General features: G+C 47.3%; 1 protein-coding gene, 1 long non-coding RNA gene and 3 other non-coding genes across 6 annotated transcripts; 2 read left to right on the top strand and 3 right to left on the bottom strand.

Annotated features, from left to right (window-relative positions):
* Window positions 1-2237: 2237 nt before the first annotated feature.
* Window positions 2238-17461, top strand: tsku (tsukushi, small leucine rich proteoglycan). 2 transcript variants are annotated; one of them, XM_033023388.1, is made up of 2 exons: window positions 2238-2535; window positions 16302-17461. In XM_033023388.1, exon 2 carries the CDS (start codon window positions 16308-16310, stop codon window positions 17385-17387), a length of 1080 nt encoding a protein of 359 aa, XP_032879279.1. In that variant the 5' UTR covers window positions 2238-2535; window positions 16302-16307; the 3' UTR covers window positions 17388-17461. The 2 variants fall into 2 exon arrangements, with proteins under 2 accessions (XP_032879279.1, XP_032879278.1); XM_033023387.1 differs by having other exon boundaries at window positions 2239-2532; window positions 16301-17461.
* Window positions 6862-19209, top strand: LOC116974670. Its single transcript, XR_004412414.1, has 2 exons — window positions 6862-6898; window positions 19060-19209. It is a non-coding gene; the product is annotated as an uncharacterized LOC116974670 (long non-coding RNA).
* On the bottom strand, window positions 7019-7090 carry trnae-uuc. The gene has a single exon. It is a non-coding gene; the product is annotated as a tRNA-Glu (tRNA).
* trnae-uuc lies at window positions 9220-9291 on the bottom strand. Its single transcript has one exon. It is a non-coding gene; the product is annotated as a tRNA-Glu (tRNA).
* trnae-uuc lies at window positions 9963-10034 on the bottom strand. Its single transcript has one exon. It is a non-coding gene; the product is annotated as a tRNA-Glu (tRNA).
* Window positions 19210-21144: the final 1935 nt, after the last annotated feature.

Below are 21144 nucleotides of genomic sequence, written 5' to 3'. Positions count from 1 at the left end.
ATAACGGAGGAGGCCCGGGACAGAAAGGCCATGTGACTAAGCTGATCAAGCAATACTCTGCACTTCAGGGCAAGTCAAGTCAAGTTTTATTTTGTGCAGGAAGGAACTGCAAATGCTGGTTTAAACCGAAGATCGACACAAAAAGCTGGAGTAGCTCAGCGGGTCAGGCAGCATCTGTGGAGAGAAGGAATGGGTGATGGTGAGGTACAGCAACAATTAAAATCATGTTGGCAGCGGCATCACTCAGACAACACACAAAAACATAGACTATACATTAATTATTCAATACTGCAAAAAAATAAAAAAAAATTTAAAAATTTAAAATTAAAAAAGACTTCTGTGCAAAAACCCAATTATAAAACAATTCCAAGGTAGTGCGAGAGGTTGAGTTTTGCTTTGTTTTGTTTATTGTCACGTTTACCAAGACATAGTGAAAAGCTTTTTGTTGGTGTCGTTTAATTGGTTTTGGCAAAAATTGTCCCTCGTGTGTGGTGTATGGGGATCGCTGGTCGGCAAGGACTCGCTCCATAACCCGAAGGGCCTGATTAAGTGAAGTATCTCTAAACTCAACTAAACTAATCTATTGTCACATGTACCGAGGTACAGTGAAAAGCATTTTGTTGTGTGCTATCCAGTCAGCGGAAAGACTATACATGATTATAATCGAGCCGTCCACAGTGTATAGATACAGGATAAAGGGGATAATGTTTAATGCAAGATAAAGTCCAGTAAAGTCTGAGGTAGATAGTAGCTCAGGACCGCTCTCTAGTTGGTGATGGGATGGTACAGTTGCCTGATAACAGCTGGGAAGAAACTGTCCCTGAATCTGGAGGTGTGCGTTTTCACACCTCTGTACTTCTTGCCCGATGGGAGAGGGGAGAAGAGGGAGTGGCCGGGGTGAGACTGATCCTTGATTATGTTGCTGGCCTTGCCGAGGCAGAGTGGTGTAGGTGGAGTCAATGGAAGGACTTGCTCCTTAGTGACTAATTGGACAACGATGGATTTTATTTTGAGAAAGATAAACACAACCCGTCCATGCCAACCAAGGATTTAATCCATTGATTCATTGAACAGGGAAACAGACCCGTCAGCCCACGGGCTGAAGAAGGGACACTAGACAATAGACAATAGACAATAGGTGCAGGAGGAGGCCATTTGGCCCTTCGAGCCAGCACCGCCATTCAATGGGATCATGGCTGATCATACCCAATCAGTACCCCGTTCCTGCCTTCTCCCCATATCCCCTGACTCTGCTATTTTTAAGAGCCCTATCTAGCTCTCTCTTTAAAGCATCCAGAGAACCTAAATGGCTTACTCCTTATTCTTAAACTGTGGCCCCTGGTTCTGGACTCCCCCAACATCGGGAACATGTTTCCTGCCTCTAGCGTGTCCAAGCCCTTAACAATCTTATATGTTTCAATGAGATCCCCTCTCACCCTTCTAAACTCCAGAGTGTACAAGCCCAACTGCTCCATTCTCTCAGCATATGACAGTCCCGCCATCCCAGGAATTAACCTTGTAAAAGACATCTCAACCTGAAATGTTACCCATTCCTTCTCTCCAGAGATGCTGCCTGGCCCGCTGAGTTACTCCAGCATTTCGTGTTTATCTTCGGTTGAAAGCCTCTGCAGGTCCTTCCTAAACAGTTCACACAAGTTCACAAGTTATCGGAGTAGAATTAAGCCATTCGGCCCATCGAGTCTACTCCGCCATTCAATCATGGCTGATCTCTGCCTCCTAATCCCATTTTCCTGCCTTCTCCCCATAACCCTCGACACTCGTTCTACTCAAGAAGTTGTCTATCTCTGCCTTAAAAATATCCACTGACGTGGCCTCCACAGCCCTCTGTGGCAATGAGTTCCACAGAATTATTACCCTCGGACTAAAGAAGTTCCGCCTCACCTCCTTTCTAAAGGAACGTCCTTTAATTCTGAGGCTGTGACCTCTGGTCCTAGACTCTCCCACCAGTGGAAGCATCCTCTCCACATCCACCCTATCCAGGCCTTTCATTATTCTAGTAACAGTAACCCTAACCTATTCCTTCTCTCCAGAGATGCTGTCTGTCCCGCTGAGTTACTCCAGCATTCTGTGTCTAATTTCAGTTTAAACGAGCATCTGCAGTTCCTTCCTCCACATCTCCCAGTAGCTCAGCCCATTGATAAAGAAAAATCCAGTGTTGCAATTTAGAACGTCACCTGGATACGACTCGCTGTCGCCCCCAAGTGGAGCAGCGTTGAACGAACAGTCTGGAGGCGGTGCAGGCAGAGCAGGCGTTTATATTGTGTTCTGTGGGGTTAGCTAGTTAGTTACAAGGCGGGCAATGGGCCGGGCCAAAGGTACATTCTCTATCGCACTCTGTGTGGCGTCCCGGACTTGAAGAGGCACGATTGTTAGAAGAGACGGCTCTGCAATTAAAAATCAAATGCGAGCCTTGCTTTAACGCTGGAAGTAGACCCGAGGAGTCCGAACTCATAAAAGACGTTCTGCACTTGGCGAGTGTAACAGTGCTTGGTGGTGGACACGTTGCAACCGGTAAGTTTCTGAGCCTCCGTTACCGCGGCACAAACTAGGAGCTCTGTTTGAACTCTGCAAAACAAAGGCAATTCTCCTTAAAACGCGGTTGCATTATAAACTTAAACTGGGCATTATATCGATATTTTTTTTTAGTGCAAAACTTTTTTTTAAAAGATAGTTTAAAAACTACTTTAAAATATAAAGATATTTTTAAAGGTCCACTGAAATTGGAGGTAGTTTGCACTGGTCGTGATTCCTGGCGGATTTTAAACCATTCCCCATTAGGTTTTGTTCTCTCTCTACAAGCAGCTTTTGACCGGCTGCTCGCAAGATTTATTTTTTTTGACTGGGTCACTTGTGCAAAAGAAAACGATACAGAGACTGTAGTTAAATTATTTTTGTTTTAAAGTTGCCCCGCCAACACACGCAGAATTGAATTGGTGGGTCGGATTGATTGCAAGGAAGAATTTTGGAGGAAATGGTAGGTAGACACAGTGGCGGTTCTGCAGGCAACAAAAAAAGGCAGACGTTATTAGTAGTAACATGCGCCAGACTTCAGCCCCTTCACAACTCCCCTCTCCCTCACTCTCTCTCCCCGCACGCCCGGCTCATTATTGCACCAGCGTGGCTTTGTAGGAGTCTGCACCAGTGGTTCAGAGGCAACACACACAATTGTGGAGCCTGGGGCTTTAATTTGACTGTCGGACACGGATGAAGAGTTTATTTTATTTTATATTTCTATATATAAATATACACACATACATTTACACACGCATATACATACACCCACATATATATATATCTGTGTATATAGGTCTGTGTATATAATGTGTAAGAAAGAACTGCAGATGCTGGTTTAAATCGAAGGTAGACACAAAATGCTGGAGTAACTCAGCGGGTGAGGCAGCTCTGGAGAGAAGGAATGGGCGACTTTTCGGGTCGAGACCCTTCAGTATGTGGATATATACATACACACATGTGTATATGCATGTGCATACACATGGGTGTATACATACTTGTGTGTGTATGTGGATATATACATTTGCACACGTATACTATGTATGTGTATATACACGCACATACACATACTGTGCATACATATACAGTATAGACACACACATACACATTATATATAGCCTCTTGTACTTAATGCAACACCCTGGAACAAAAGTCTATTTTAAAGATTAATTATCAATGTTTGCTTTGAAATGCCGGCCTGGGACTGCACGCTTTACCCATGTTAATATGTAAAATGAAGAAGGAAGGGTTCCTTCCCTGTGTGAATACATCACCTACCCACGTTCTCCACAGATGCTGCCTGACCCACTAGTTACTCCAGCACTTTGTGTCTCTCTGCCTCTGCCCATTTTAGTTTTGTCCCTTACATTGCAGTATGCGAATTGGTTAAAGGACAGTAGCGAGAGTCTGTCAGCTCGCTTTGGTGTACAGGGTTGTGGAATTTCTCACCTTCTTGCTACACAACCGCTCCCCGCCCACCCCAAAAACAGTCAAAACAAACTTCTCTTTGGTTTGTGTAGCGATTTAGCAGAGAACACGAGGGCTTCGAGGCAGATATAATTGTGTTAATCCATCACACGCAGGCTATTAACTTTATAGATGTTATAGATCAAACCTTAAAGTTTGCCCAAGAGGGCCAACTCATTTTGCTGCAGATCAGGGCATCCTATAAGGAACATTTAACCTCGTGAGGGGAAACCTTAATTACAGGGGTGGAAAAAAAAGAACAATGGATAATAGGTGCAGGAGTAGGCCATTCAGCCCTTCGAGCCAGCACCACCATTCAATGTGATCATGGCTGATCATCCCCAATCAGTACCCCGTTCCTGCCTTCTCCCCATATCCCCTGACTCCGCTATCTTTAAGAGCCCTATCTAGCTCTCTCTTGAAAGTATCCAGAGAATCGGCCTCCACTGCCCTCTGAGGCAGAGAATTCCACAGACTCACAACTATCTGTGAGAAAAAGTGTTTCCTCGCCTCCGTTTTAAATGGCTTACCCCTTATTCTTAAACTGTGGCCCCTGGTTCTGGACTCCCCCAACATCGGGAACATGTTTCCTGCCTCGAGCGTGTCCAATAGCAAAAAATAGCAAATAACAATAACAAAAATAGCAACAACAAAAAATAACAATAGCAAAAACAATTATGCCAAACATAGAAAATAGGTGCAGGAGGAGGCCATTTGACCCTTCGAGCCTGCACTGCCATTCATTGTGATCATGGCTGATCATTCCACAATCAATAACCCGTGCCTGCCTTCTCCCCATATCCCTTGATTCCGCTAGCTCACAGAGCTCTATCTAACTCTTTTAAATTCATGCCCTGTAATAATTGTACTGGATCCCCAATATTGACACACCCGGCTGCTGGAAGTGAGAGTGTACGTAAATATACCCAGCAGTTTTTATATTTTATATTTTTGTATGGTGATCTCGTTAGGTTTATTAATGCCACGTATAAAACGTGCCCTTGCTTGTTATCCAGCCTAGTCCCGCCGTACATGGGCACAACAAATAGTGCAAAAGAGAAAACAGTGTGGAATAAAGTGCAACTTGCACTTTCTCTGTAGCTGTTAGAAAAAGTGCAAGGGCTGCAATCAGGTACGCTGGAAGATTGTCTTTCCGCTGACTGGTTAGCACGCAACAAAGGCTTTTCACTGTACCTTGGTACACGCGGCAATAGACTAAACTGAACTGGGAATACATCCTTGGCTTATGAGAGGTCCATTTAAGAGTCTGATAATAGCGGGGTAGAAGCTGTTCCTGAGTCTGGTGGTACGTGCTTCTGAGAATGTATATCTTCGGTACAGTGGTGCTGCAGTAGAGTTGCTGTCTTACAGCGCCAGAGACCCGGGTTCAATTCTTACTACAGGCGCTGTCTATATAGAATTTGTCCGTTCTCCCTGTGACCGTGTGGGTTTCCTCCAGGTGCTCTGGTTTCTTCCTTCATCCCAAAGTCATGCAGGTTTGTAGGTGTGAAGAAGGGTCTCGACCCAAAACGTCACCTATTCCTTTTCTCCAGAGATGCTGCCTGACCCGCTGAGTTACTCCAGTATTTCCGTGTCTAGCTTTGGGTTTGTAGGTTTATTGACTTTCTGCAACTTTATTTATACCAATTTCCCTCCTGGGATAAATAAAGTTCTATCGTATAGTAAATTGTCCCTAGTGTGTAGGACAGAACTAGCGTATGGGTGATCTTCTGACAGCACAGAATCGATGGGTCGAAGGGCCTGATCCACACTGTATCACTAAACTAAACTTCACCCCGATTGGGAGAGGGGATAAGTAAGTAAGTTTAGTGGCCAAGTATTCACATACAAGGAATTTGCCTTGGCGCTCCGCCCACAAGTTACAACATGACATACAGTGACAGTTACGAATGACTCAGAAAACACTAAACATTAATAATAATAAAACATTAATGATAAAACACCATTGATCAAGCATGTGAACCAACAAAATACCAGATCAAAGGGAAGCTACAGATTTTTGGCTGTTGAGTAGAGCAATTACTCGTGGATAAAAACTGTTTTTATATCTGGCTGTGGCAGCTTTGACAGTTCGGAGTCGCCTTCCAGAGGGAAGTGATTCAAAGAGTTTGTGGCCAGGGTGAGGGGTCAGAGATGATCTTGCCCGCTCGCTTCCTGGCCCTTGCAGTGTACAGTTCATCAATGGAGGGAAGGTTGCAGCCAATAACCGGGATGCGAGTTGTCCTTGATTTTGTTGGCTGCTTTCCCGAGGCAGAGTGAGATGCGGATGTGAGTCGCTGGCTGGTGGGGAGCGGGGAGGTTAGTTTGTGCCAGGGGCTGGGCTACATCCACAACTCTCTGCAATTTCCTGTGGTCTTGGGCAGAGAAATTGCCAAACCAAGTTTAGTTGAGTTTATTGTTGCGTGTACTGAGGTGCAGTGAAAGGCTTTTCCTTGCGTGCTATCCAGTCAAATGAAAGACAATACGTGATTACAATCAAGCCATCCACAGTGTACAGATACAGGATAAAGGGAATAACATTTAGTATAAGATACAGAAAAGTCTGATTAAAGGGTCCGAGGGTCTCCAATGAAGTAGGTCAAGACCGCTCTAGTTGTTGATAGGATGGTTTAGTTAGTTAGTTTAGTTTAGAGATACAGCACGGAAACAGGCCCTTCGGCCCACCGAGTCCGCGCTGACCAGCGATCCCCGCACACTAACATTATCCTACACCCACTAGGGACAATTTTTACATTTATACCAAGCCAATTAACCTACATACCTGTACGTCTTTGGAGTGTGGGGAGGAAACGGAAGATCTCGGAGAAAACCCACGCTGGTCACGGGGAGACGTTACAAACCCCGTACAGACAGCACCCTTGGTCGGGATCGAACCCGGGTCTCTGGCGCTGCATTCGCTGTAAGGCAGCGACTCTACCGCTGCGCCACCGTGACGCCCAGTTATCAGTTGCATGATAACATGTGGGATGGATAATGCCTGCGCATAAGAAAGTTTCAATTCCCACACCGGGAGTCGAACCCGGGCCACCTGGGTGAAAACCAGGAATCCTAACCGCTAGACCATATGGGAGATTGATGAAGCACTTTGAAATTAATATACAAACTTAAAGCACACGGTATTGGGGGTTCAGTATTGATGTGGATAGAGAACTGGCTGGCAAACAGGAAGCAAAGAGTAGGAGTAAACGGGTCCTTTTCACAATGGCAGGCAGTGACTAGTGGGGTACCGCAAGGCTCAGTTCTGGGACACCAGCTATTTACGATATATATTAATGATTTGGACGAGGGAATTGTATGCAACATCTCCAAGTTTGCGGATGACACGAAGCTGGGGGGCAGTGTTAGCTGTGAGGAGGCTGCTAGGAGGCTGCAAGGTGACTTGGATAGGCTGGGTGAGTGGGCAAATGCATGGCAGATGCAGTACAATGTGGATAAATGTGAGGTTATCCACTTTGGTGGCAAAAACAGGAAAGTAGACTATTATCTGAATGGTGGCCGATTAGGAAAGGGGGAGATGCAACGAGACCTGGGTGTCATGGTACACCAGTCATTAAAAGTAGGCATGCAGGTGCAGCAGGCAGTGAAGAAGGCGAATGGTATGTTAGCATTCATAGCAAAAGGATTTGAGTATAGGAGCAGGGAGGTTCTACTCCAGTTGTACAGGGTCTTGGTGAGACCACACCTGGAGTATTGCGTACAGTTTTGGTCTCCTAATCTGAGGAAAGACATTCTTGCCATAGAGGGAGTACAGAGAAGGTTCACCAGACTGATTCCTGGGATGTCAGGTCTTTCATATGAAGAAAGACTGGATAGACTCGGTTTGTACTCGCTAGAATTTAGAAGATTGAGGGGGGATCTTATAGAAACTTACAAAATTCTTAAGGGGTTGGACAGGCTAGATGCAGGAAGATTGTTCCCGATGTTGGGGAAGTCCAGAACAGGGGGTCACAGTTTAAGGATAAGGGGGAAATCTTTTAGGACCGAGATGAGGAAAACGTTTTTCACACAGAGAGTGGTGAATCTCTGGAATTCTCTGCCGCAGAAGGTAGTTGAGGCCAGTTCATTGGCTATATTTAAGAGGGAGTTGGATGTGGCCGTTGTGGCTAAAGGGATCAGGGGGTATGGAGAGAAGGCAGGTACAAGATACTGAGTTGGATGATCAGCCATGATCATATTGAATGGCGGTGCAGGCTCGAAGGGCCGAATGCCCTATTCCTGCACCTATTTTCTATGTTTCTATGAAATGGAGTCACTCATGAGTTTGAGTTTGGATTATTGTTACATGAAAAGCTTTAGTTGCATGCTACCCAGCCAGTGGAAAGACTATACATGATTACAATCGAGCCGTTATCAGTGAACAGATACAGGATAAAGGGATTAATGTTTACTGTTTAAGATAAAGCCAGTGAAGTCCGATCAAAGATGGTCCGAGCGTCTCCAATGAGGTAGATGGGAGGCCTGGACCGCTCACTATTGGTGAGAGGACGGTTCAGTTGTCTGATAACAGCTGGGAAGAAACTGTCCCTGAATCTGGAGGTGTGCGTTTTCGCACTTCTGTACCGCTTGCCTGAAGGGAGAGGGGAGAAGAGGGAGTGGCCGGGGTGAGACTGGCCCTTGATGATGCTGCTGGCCTTGCCGAGGCAGCGCGAGGTGTAGATGGAGTCAATGGAGGTTGCTTTGTGTGATGGTCTGGGCTGCGTCCACAACTGGGTTGACCAATACTAATTGTTGGTGATATTTACACTCGGGAATTGGAAACTGACTGAACTCAATAAAATATTGACCATTGATGTCTGTGGCACAGTAGTGCTCTGATGCAGCGTCTGAACTCAACATCGAGTATCTCACTGTCCCACAGATGCTGCCTGACCTGCCGAGTTCCTCCAGCGCCTTAGATAGACACAAAACGCTGGAGTAACTCAGTGGGTCAGGCAGCAACTAATTTCAAGTCCAGAACCTATACATTTCTACCTGATATCTCACACAAGGGTCTCGACCCAAAACGTCACCCATTCCTTCTATCCAGAGATGCTGCCTGTCCCGCTGAGTTACTCCAGCATTTTGTGTCTATCTTCAGTGTAAACGGGCATCTGCAGATCCTTCCTACACATCTCTCTCAGGCCCTTCGGCCCAAAATGTCAATGCTGAACAGGATGTCAAAGCCATCTCTTTATCTGCCTGCGCATAAGAAAGTTTCAATTCCCACACCGGGAGTCGAACCCGGGCCGCCTGGGTGAAAACCAGGAATCCTAACCGCTAGACCATATGGGAGATTGATGAAGCACTTTGAAATGGAGTCACTGTTGAGTTTGAGTTTAATTTATTGTTGCGTGTACTGAGGTACAGTGAAAAGCTTTTTGTTGCGTGTTATCCAGTCAGTGGAAAGACAATACATGATTACAATCAAGTCGTCCACAGTGTACAGATATATGATAAAGTGAATAACGTTCACTGCAAGATAAAGCCAGTAAAGTCCGATCAAAGATAGTACGCGGGTCACCAATGAGGTAGACGGTTGCTCAGGACCGCTCTCTAGTTGTTGGTAGGTTGGTTCCGTTGTCTGATAACAGCTGGGAAGAAACAGCCCCTTGATGCTGCCTGACCTGCCGAGTTCCTCCAGCGCCTTAGAATAGACACAAAACGCTGGAGTAACTCAGCGGGTCAGGCAGCAACTCATTTCGGGTCCAGAACCTATACATTTCCACCTGACATCTGTCACAGGCCTGAAGAAGGGTCTTGACCTAAAACGTCACTCATTCCTTCTATCCAGAGATGCTGCCCATCCTGCTGTGTTACTCTAGCATTTTGTGTCTATCTTCAGTGTAAATGGGCATTTGCGGATCCTTCCTACACATCTCTCTCAGGCCCTTGGGCCCACAATGTCCGTGCCGAACATGATGCCAAGGCCATCTCTTACCTGCCTACGCATAAGAAAGTTTCAATTCCCACACCGGGAGTCGAACCCGGGCCACCTGGGTGAAAACCAGGAATCCTAACCGCTAGACCATATGGGAGATTGATGAAGCACTTTGAAATGGAGTCACTCTTGTAAGGAACACTGCAGATAATTGGCACGCAGCAAGGTCACCATCTGATCAAATAATCGCCCGTGAATTATTGATCTACAGATAAAGATTACTACTAGTGATAAGTAGTCTTTTGGAATAGTTGTGTCTGCAGCAGCAGTGTTTAAAGACATTCTTGCTATTGAGGGAGTGCAGCGTAGGTTTACAAGGTTAATTCCCGGGATGGCGGGACTGTCAAATGCTGAGCGAATGGAGCGGCTGGGCTTGTACACTCTGGAGTTTAGAAGGATGAGAGGGTTTCATATTGAAACGTATCAGAATATTAAGGGTTTGGACACGCTAGAGGCAGGAAACGTGTTCCCGATGTTGGGGGAGTCCAGAACCAGGGGCCACCGTTTAAGAATAAGGGGTAAGCCATTTAGAACGGAGACGAGGAAACACTTTTTCTCACAGAGAGTGGTGAGTCTGTGGAATTCTCTGTCTCAGAGGGCGGTGGAGGCCGGTTCTTTGGATACTTTCAAGAGAGAGCTAGATAGGGCTCTTAAAGATAGCGGAGTCAGGGGGTAATGGGAGAAAGCAGGAACGGGGTACTGATTGTGGATGATCAGCCATGATCACATTGATTGGCGGTGCTGGTTCGAAGGGCCGAATGGCCTGCTGCTGCACCTATTGTCTATAACATATTGCACTGTTAGGAATGAGTGGAAAATTAACTTTTAAATCATTCTTGTCGTTGATTAAATGGGTGGGGGGGGGGGGGTGCAGAACATTCTTTACTGTGTTTATTTGGAGCATGATTAAAGATCAGTTTCATGAGTCTAAAATAATTGATTAGGTGACTGTTTATAGAGGGAGGTGGGCCAGGCAGGGGGCAAACGGGACTCGCTGGGATGGGGCATCTTGGTGCATTCAAGAGAGAGTTAAATTTGGCTCTTAGGGCTAAATGGCTGACCTGCTATTTTCTATGTTTTTTCATGTTTCCTTCCAAATGGAGGATGGGTTTGACCTTGTCTGCCTCTGGCAATGAGCTCATATTTAAATGTACTCACCCAAGACTTGAAGCCCCAGTCTTGTGACTCAGCTTAAGAGAGGAATGGACACTTCGTACCCTTGGTACACATTTGCCGGGCCGGTGTGAAATCATGGGTAATTCCACTGTTCGTTCAGAGGCAAATGTCACGTATCTTTGCTGAAAATGAACCACTAAAGCAACCGACGTGATGCGGGTGAGGATTGGAAGATGATTGCCGACCAAAGACTTGATCCATGAGAAGGTCGAGGGGGGAGGTCTCTGACAAAGAGCAATCCAACCAAGACCTCAACGGTGGAACAGGCGGAGGACGATGGCTGACCTTAGTGGAGCGTCACAACGGCTGGGAAGGCGGATGAAGGCTGCAGCAGAAAAGGGTCTCCGGTCGTCTTGGACTCCATGCCACTGGATCCTGACCCAGATCTGTCAAGGACCGTGGGGTGGCTGTCTGTACACCAGTCTCCCCACGTTAAACAAAGTCACGCACAGGTGTCGTCCATGAGAGGACAGTCATACTCGTTTGATGATGATGATTGGCTGAATGTGTGGGAAGGAACTGCAGACGGTGGTTTACGACCGAAGATAGGCACAAAATGCAGGAGGAATGGGTGATGTTTCAGGTCGAGTCTGGAGAAGGGTCCCGACCCGAAACGTCACCCATTCCTTCTCTCCAGAGATGCCGCCTGTCCCAGAGTTAAGCATTCTGTGTCTGTCTAATGGGCTATAGGCTTAGCTGTACATTGGCTGGTTTTCAGTTTAGGATGGCTTACTATTGACACGTGTACGATGACAGTTTAATAAAGTTTAGTATATTTGGGTGGAGCAGCGGTAAAGTTGCTGCCTCACCAGACCCTGACTACGGGTGCTGTCTGTACGGAGTTTGCACGTTCTCCCCGTGTCCTGCATGGGTTTTCTCCGAGATCTTCGGTTTCCTCCCGCACTCCAAAGACGTACAGGTTTGTAGGTTAATTGGCTTGGTAGAATATAAATCAACCCTCGTGTGTGTAGGGCAGTGTTAATGTGCGGGGATCGCTGGTCGGTGCAGACTCGGTGGGCCGAAGGGCCTGTTTCCGTGCTCTATCTTTAAACTAAAACTAAACTACAACATTATGCAAGGCACCGATTGCTCTGTTTGGAATGAGTGGAAAATCAACTTTAAAATCATTCTTGTCTTTGATTAAATGGGGGTAGCAGAACATTCTTTACTGTGTTTATCTGCAGCATGTTTAACGATCAGTTTCAAGAGTCCAACATTATTGACTAGGTGACTGTTTATAGAGGGAGATGGGCCGGGCAGGGGGCAAACGGGACATAGAAACATAGAAATTAGGTGCAGGAGTAGGCCATTCGGCCCTTCGAGCCTGCACCGCCATTCAATATGATCATGGCTGATCATCCAACTCAGTATCCCATACCTGCCTTCTCTCCATACCCTCTGATCCCCTTAGCCACAAGGGCCACATCTAACTCCCTCTTAAATATAGCCAATGAACTGGCCTCGACTACCCTCTATGGCAGAGAGTTCCAGAGATTCACCACTCTCTGTGTGAAAAAAGTTCTTCTCATCTCGGTTTTAAAGGATTTCCCCCTTATCCTTAAGCTGTGACCCCTTGCCCCCAACATCGGGAGCAATCTTCCTGCATCTAGCCTGTCCAACCCCTTAAGAATTTTGTACGTTTCTATAAGATCCCCTCTCAATCTCCTAAATTCTAGAGAGTATAAACCAAGTCTATCCAGTCTTTCTTCATAAGACAGTCCTGACATCCCAGGAATCAGTCTGGTGAACCTTCTCAGCACTCCCTCTATGGCAATAATGTCCTTCCTCAGATTTGGAGACCAAAACTGTACGCAATACTCCAGGTGTGGTCTCACCAAGACCCTGTACAACTGCAGTAGAACCTCCCTGCTCCTATACTCAAATCCTTTTGCTATGAAAGCTAACATACCATTCGCTTTCTTCACTGCCTGCTGCACCTGCATGCCCACTTTCAATGACTGGTGTACCATGACACCCAGGTCTCGCTGCATCTCCCCTTTTCCTTGTCGGCCACCATTTAGATAATAGTCTGCTTTCCTGTTTTTGCCACCAAAATGGATAACCTCACATTTATCCACATTATACTGCATCTGCCAAACATTTGCCCACTCACCCAGCCTATCCAAGTCACCTTGCAGTCTCCTAGCATCCTCCTCACAGCTAACACTGCCCCCCAGCTTAGTGTCATCCGCAAACTTGGAGATATTGCCTTCAATTCCCTCATCCAGATCATTAATATATATTGTAAATAGCTGGGGTCCCAGCACCGATGTTGGGGGAGTCCAGAACCAGGGGTCACAATTTAAGAATAAGGAGTAAGTCATTTAGAACAGAGATGAGGAAACACTTTTTCTCACAGAGAGTGGTGAGTCTGTGGAATTCTCTGCCTCAGAGGGTGGTGGAGGCCGGTTCTCTGGATACTTTCAAGAGAGAGCTGGATAGGGCTCTTAAAGATAGCGGAGTCAGGGGATATGGGGAGAAGGCAGGAACGGGGTACTGATTGGGGATGATCAGCCGTGATCACATTGAATGGCGGTGCTGGCTCGAAGGGCCGAATGGCCTACTCCTGCACCTATTATTTCTGCTTCTAGATACTAATCTCTAATCCAGCTGACATACTGGGGAACTGAAACTCGTACATCCTTCCTTTTAGTGTGCTGACCGGAACAACACAGAGCAGTCCAAGTGTGTCCCAGACAATGTCTTATGCAACTGCATTACGCATACGGCCATAAGGAATAGCGGTAGAATTAGCCTTTTGGCCCATCAAGTCTGCTCCGCCATTCAATCATTGCTGATCTCTCTCTCTCCCTCCTAACCCCACTCCCTAGCCTTCTCCCAATAACATCTGACACCCATACTAATCAAGAATCTATCTATCTCTGCCTTAAAAATATCCACCCACTTGGCCTCCACAGCCTTCTGTGGCAAAGAATGCCACAGATTCACCACCCTCTGACTTGTCAACTTTAGTCAAAAAACAAAGTGCTGGAGGAACTCAGCGGGTCCGACAGTATCTGTAGAGAGAATGGGGAGGAGATGTTTTCTGTTTCTCTGTGTTGTTGACATTTATACTCAGTGCCTCGACCGATGAAGACAAGCATATCATGTGGCTGTTCTCACCACCCTATCTACTTTCAATGAACATGGGCCCCAAGATCCCTCTGTGCATATGTTGATAGAATGCAGCGACTGGGCTTGTATACATTGGAATTTAGAAGGATGAGGGGGATTCTTATTGAAATGTATAAGATCAGTACCCCGTTCCTGCCTTCTCCCCATATCCCCTGACTCCGCTATCTTTAAGAGCCCTATCTAGCTCTCTCTTGAAAATATCCAGAGAACCGGCTTCCAGCGCCCTCTGAGGCAGAGAATTCCACAGACTCACCACTCTCTGTGTGAAAATGTGTTTCCTCATCTCCATTCTAAATGGCTTACCCCTTATTCTTAAACTGTGGCCCCTGGTTCTGGACTCCCCCAACATTGGGAACATGTTTCCTGCCTCTAGCATGTCCAAACCCTTAACAATCTTACGTTTCAATAAGATCCGTCTCTCATCCTTCTAAACTCCAGAGTGCACAAGCCCAACCGCTCCATTCTCTCAGCATATGACAGTCCTGCCATCCCGTGAATTAAACTGGTGAACCAATGCGGCACTCCTTCAATAGCAAGGATGTCCTTTGCTTACACATCCCAAAGACGTGCCGGTTTGTAGGTTAATTGGTTCTCAGTAAAATGTGAAGGGAGTGAGTAAAGAAACTGAGATAGTCATAAACCAAGTGTGAATGGGTGATCGATGATAGTCATGGACTCAGTGGGCCAAAGGGATTTTTTTTCCACGCTGTATCTCTAAGCTGAACTAAAATTATTTTTCCCAAAGATAGACACAAAGTGCTGGAGTAACTCAGCGGGTCAGGCAGCATCTGTGGAGACTCGTTTTTCTCCAGAGATGCCGTCTCCAGCGTTTAGAATATTGTGTTCAGTTCTGGGCACCATGTTATAGGAAAGATGTTGTCAAGCTTGAAAGGGATCAGAGAAGGTTTACGAGGATGTTGCCAGGACTAGAGGGTGTGTTATAGGGAGAGGTTGAGTAGGCTGGGTCTCTATTCCATGGAGCACAGGAGGATGAGGGGAGATATTATATAGGTATACAAAATCTTGAGAGGAATAGATTGAGTAGACGCACAGTCTTTTACCCAGAGTAGGGGAATCGAGGACCAGAGGACAAAGGGTGGTGGGTGTATGGAACAAGCTGCATGAGGCTGGGAACATCCCATTGTTTAAGAAACAGTTGGACAGGTACATGGATAGGACAGGTTTGGAGGGATATGGACCAAACGCAGGCAGGTGGGACTAGGGTAGATGGGACATTGTTGACCGGTGTGGGCAAGTTGGGCCGAAGGGCCTGTTTCCACGCTGTAATGATCTATGACTCTGTGCTGCCTGACCCGCTGAGTAACTCCAGCACTTTATGTCTGGCATAAACCAGCATCTATAGTTCTTTGTTTCTACATTGCAAATTATTTTTTCCTTCTGATTGGTGTCGGAGCACGTTATTGTCTACCTATTTTTATCTCGCTGCTTATTCATAAATGATAGGAGCAGAATTTGGCCATTCGGCCCATCAAGTCTACTCTGCCATTCAATCATAGCTAATCTATCTCTCCCCCTTTTCTCCTGCCTTTCCCCCATAACCCCCGACACCCGTAGTAATCAAGGATCAATCAATCTATCTCTGCCTTCGGGTGGCGTATCGCCTCATTAAAAGAAGGGCCATCTCGAAGTGTCGACCATACACCAGCACTGCACCACACACTGGGAACAATTTACAATTTGCAGAAGCCAATCAACCTACAAACCTGCGAGTGTGGGATTGGAGTGTGGGGGGGGGGAACCGGAGAAAACCCATGCAGGTCACGGGAAGAGCGTATAGGCAATCGTGTACAGGCAGCATCCGTAGTCAGGATCTAGCCCGGGTCTCTAGCGCAGTAAGGCAGCCACTCTACCACTGTGCTGCCCTGGTATTGCTGGTAATTATATCCAAATGATCAGTAGAACTTGGCGCAAGTGAAAGGCGATCCTGTTTCTCAAATGTTCTGTTCAACTCGGTAACTATTTTGTTCTGTGCCTTGGTACAGGTTCCAACCTGCCTTATTCACCCCATTGTTTTCTTCTCTTTCAATGCAGGTAGACAATGGCTTGTTCTGCCTGGTTGGCTGTGCTTGCGTTCCTCGTCTCTTGCGACCGCAGTCTGATGACCTGCTTGCCAGAGTGTCACTGCGAAGTGGAAAGTTTTGGGATGTTCAGCAGTTTCAGTCTCACCAAAGTCGACTGCAGTGGCGTTGGGCCTCACCTCACCGTCATCCCCATTCCGTTGGATACTTCCTACCTGGACTTGTCCCGCAACCGCTTGAAGGCCGTGTCGCCCCAGATGTTCACGGGGCCTGGATACACCATGTTGATGAGCCTGGATCTCAGCTACAACGAGATAACAGGAATGTCCTCCAGCACCTTCTCCAAGCTGAGGTACCTGGAGGCCTTGAACCTCAGCCATAACTCCCTGGAAGTGCTGGAAGAGGGGATCTTCACCAACCTGCCCCTGGGTGAGGTAGACCTCAGTAGCAACAAGCTCCGTAGCATAAACCTGGACACCTTCACCTCCAAAGGCCACATGAAGCCCCTGAGCTTGGACCTGTCCGGGAACATGATAACTGCAGTTGCCCGAAGTTTGGATAAAGCCATCCCCAATATTTACAGCTTGGAATTGTCGGGAAACAGATTGGATGCAGTGCCCTCCCGTTACCTCTCCAACATCCCCTTGCGCTACCTGGGCCTGGCTGGGAATGCCATCTCCAGCATTCCCGGGGATGCTTTCACGGGACTGCAGGAACTGACCCGCCTGTCTCTCCAGGGTCTCCCGGCACTGTCTGACTTGTCCCCCTCCAGCTTCCGGGGGCTGCAGAACCTCCAGGTCCTGGATCTGTCACACAACGGCAACCTGAGATGCTTGGACCTGGCGGTGTTCGAGGGCCTGAGCTCCCTACAGGAGCTCCGCCTGGAGATGTCTGGTGTGGCCACCCTGCCGGACGCCATTCTCAACCACCTGCCTGCCATCAAAACCATCACCATCGGCGCCAGCCTGCTGAGATGCGGGAAGACAACCAAGGAAGGCTCTTTCCACCGGCAGTTTGGCTTTGGCCAGAGGGAACAATCCCTTCACTGCATTGACGTCAGTGGCTCCTCTAACATTCAATACACTTTAAAACTGAAATGACCTTCTCTGGTGCCTTTCTAATTCAATGGAACTCCAAAGTGCCTTCGTTAATTAAACTTCCTATAATGCCACAAACCATCAAAGACCTACCCCTTCTCCGTCATGTACAAGCCTATGTTTATGTGGAAGGTGGACAAATATGCTGGAGAAACTCAGCGGGTAAGGCAGCATCGATGGAGCGAAGGAATAGGTGACGTTTCAGGTCGAGACCCTTCTTCAGACGTCTCGACCCAAAACGTCACCTATTCCTTCGCACGGTAGATGATGCTTCACCCGCTGAGTTTCTCCAGCATTTCCGTCTACCTTCGATTTTTCCAGCATCTGCAGTTCTTTCTTAAACGGTATGTTTATGTGGGGTTATGTCTTTGCAAGTTGATCCCCTTTTTTTCTTTTAATAATAAACGAACAGTGTCAACCAAAGGCTTTGTGAAAGTGCCAGAGATTCTCTGGAGGGCTCATGGGTGGTCCTGGATGGATAGTTGGCATATTACACAGGTGTGAAGCTTCTGTCTGATGTGACAAAAGACACTAGGTGCAGGAGTAAGCCATTCGGCCCTTCAAGCCAGCACCGCCATTCAATGTGATCATGGCTGATCATCCCCAATCAGTACCCTGTTCCTGCCTTCTCCCCATATCCCCCGATAAGAGCCCTATCTAGCTTTCTCTTGAAAGTATCCAGAGAACCTGCCTCCACCGCCCTCTGAGGCAGTGAAGTTCCCGTTTTCTGGTGGCGAGCAGATAGTGTTCCCCCCCCCCCCCTCCCCCCTCTCTTTATGCCCCCTTCTCATCCTCACTGTGGTGGATGTTAATTTGTGTTTATTGTGTGTTTTGTTGTTTATTATTATATGTATGACTGCAGGCAATGACATTTCATTCAGATCGAAAGGTATGAATGACAAATAAAGGATCTAATCTAATCTAATCTGTGCCCCATCTGTAAATGCACCCACTTCTTCCAAGATCCTGCCCTCGCCTTCCCATCGTTCCACCCCTATCCCTTCATCTGGCTTCACATTTCATGCCTCCTCTCTCCTTACTTTGCAAGCTTTTGTCCTTTCACCTCTGGCCTTTGTCTAACCATCTGCCTTGAAACCCTCTCCCCCCCCCCACCCCCCCCCCCCCCTTCCAAATAGCCTGTATCCACCTATTACTCACCAGGCTTTATCCTACCCCCACCTCTCTTTGAGATTTCTCTCCCCTACCACAATCCAAAGAAGAGTCCCGACCCAAAATGTCACATATGCATGTCCTCCAGAGATGCTGCCTGACCCGCTGAGTTACTCCAGCACTTTGTGTCTTTTTTTTGTAAACCAGCAACTGCAGTTCCTTGTGTTGTGTTGTCCTCGTAAGCTCTCCCTTCAGTGCTGCCTGTGCCTTTCACGTTTTTATTCTCCCCTGTGAGAGGGATTATCGTGCTTTACACACAATCGATCGAAAGATATAGCATGGAAACAGGCCCTTCGGCCCACCGAGTCCATGCTGACCATCGATCCCACTGGTTCTATATTATCCCACTTGCCTACCCAATCCCTGCACGTTAGGGGAACTTTGCGGTCGCCAATTAACCTACGAATCCGCACGTCTTTGGTATGTGGGAGGAAACCGGAGCACCCGGAGAAAACCCCTGCGGTCACGGGGAGAACGTGCAAGCTCCACACAGACAGCAGCTGAGGTCTCTGGTGCTGCAAGATGGCAGCGCCACCAGCTGTGCCGATGTGCTGCCTTAATAATAAAACTAAATATTTGTACAGTAATACCTAACTCCACTCGAGATGCAAGTAAGTTGAATGAACTAATAAAACTGGAGCATTCGACCACTTTACACTAGACTGATTAATCTTGGCTGCTTTTCACGTTACACTTCTGTGCTTTCACATATGAGCATTTGACGGAACTGGGCCTCTGCTCACTGGAGTTTAGAAGGATGAGGGGTCCCCTCGTTGAAACTTAATGAATAGTGAATGGCCTGGACAGAGTGAATGCGGAGAGGATGTTTCCATCAGTGGGAGGTTCCAGAAAACAGGGAACAGCCTCAATAGAACGACCATCCCTTTAGGAAGGAGATGAGGAGCAGTATCTTTAGTCGGGGGGTGGGGAAGGGGGAGTGAATCTGGAATTAAATGCCGCAGATGGCTGTGGAGGCCAAGTCAACGGGTATTTTTAAGGAGGAGATTGATAGATTCTTGATTATTACGGGGGTTATGGGGAGAAGGCAGGAGAATGGAGTTGAGAAGGGAAGACGGATCAGCCATGATTGAATGGAGTAGACTCGATGGGCTGAATGGCCTAATACTGCTTTTGCTATTGAGGGAGTGCAGCGTAGGTTCACCAGGTTAATTCCCGGGATGGCAGGACTGTCATAATTTGAGAGAATGGAGCTGCTGGGCTTGTATACTCTGGAGTTTAGAAGGATGAGAGGGGATCTTATTGAAACATATAAGATTATTAAGGGTTTGGACACGCTAGAGGCAGGAAACATGTTCCCGATGTTGGGGGAGTCCAGAACCAGGGGCCACAGTTTAAGAATAAGGGGTAAGCCATTTAGAACGGAGACGAGGAAACACCTTTTCACACAGAGAGTAGTGAGTCTGTGGAATTCCACAGAGAGTTGTGAGTCTGTGGAATTCCCTGCCTCAGTGGGCGGTGGAGGCAGGTTCTCTGGATACTTTCAAGAGAGAACTAAATAGAGCTCTTAAAAATAGAGGAGTCAGGGGATATGGGGAGAAGGCAGGAACGGGGTACTGATTGTGGATGATCAGCCATGATCACATTGAATGGCGGTGCTGGCTCGAAGGGCCGAATGGCCTACTCCTGCACCTATTGTCTGTAAGAATTTATGATTACTGTGTCACATTTAGTTTGTGAGTGTCATGCCTGATTGTCACCAAGTTATTTGTTAAGTGAAACCTGGTCCAGCTCATACAGCAGTCTGAGTCATACATCACAGACACATGCCCTTCAGCGACAGATGGCACAATGGGCTAAGTGTTCGGCTGGCGACCGGAAGGTAGCCGGTTCGAATCCCGCTTGGAGTGCATACTGTCGTTGTGTCCTTGGGCAAGACACTTCACCCACCTTTGCCTGTGAGTGATTGGTGGTGGTCGGAGGGGCCGTAGGCGCAGATTGGCAGCCACGCTTCCGTCAGTCTGCGCCAGGGCAGCTGTGGCTACAGAAGTAGCTCACCACCACTGAGTGTGACTGAGGAGTGTATGAATAATGCGATGTAAAGCGCCTTGAGTATTCTAGAAAGGCGCTATATAAATCCCATCCATTATTATTATTATTATTCCTGGGCCAAGCCCATGCCGACCAGCGACCACCCCATACACTACCTCTATCCTCCACTAGGGACAATTTACAGAAGCCAATTAACCTACAAACCCGCACGTGTTTGGAGTGGGAGGAAACTGGAGCACCCGGAGAAAACCCACGTGGTCACAGGAGGAACGTAGAGACGGCAGCCGTAGTCAAGATCGAACCCGGGTCTCTGGCGCTGTGAGGCAGCTACTCTGCTAAAGCACTGTTGAACATAGGGATGAAATTCTACCCAACTAGGGTGGATATCTGGGTTCAAAAGGGAACTGCAGATGCTGGAATATCGAAGGTACACAAAATTGCTGGGGAAACTCAGCGGGTGCAGCAGCATCTATGGAGCGAAGGAAATAGGCGACGTTTCGGGCCGAAACCCTTCTTCAGACTGATGGGGGTTGGGGGGGAGAAGGAAGGAAAAGGGGAGGAGGAGGAGGAGCCTGAGGGC

Source organism: Amblyraja radiata, chromosome 6, assembly GCF_010909765.2.
Source record: "Amblyraja radiata isolate CabotCenter1 chromosome 6, sAmbRad1.1.pri, whole genome shotgun sequence".
Taxonomy (NCBI): Eukaryota; Metazoa; Chordata; class Chondrichthyes; order Rajiformes; family Rajidae; genus Amblyraja; species Amblyraja radiata.
The sequence above is the reverse complement of the archived record's forward strand: the minus strand, read 5'-3'. Positions and strand labels throughout refer to the sequence as shown.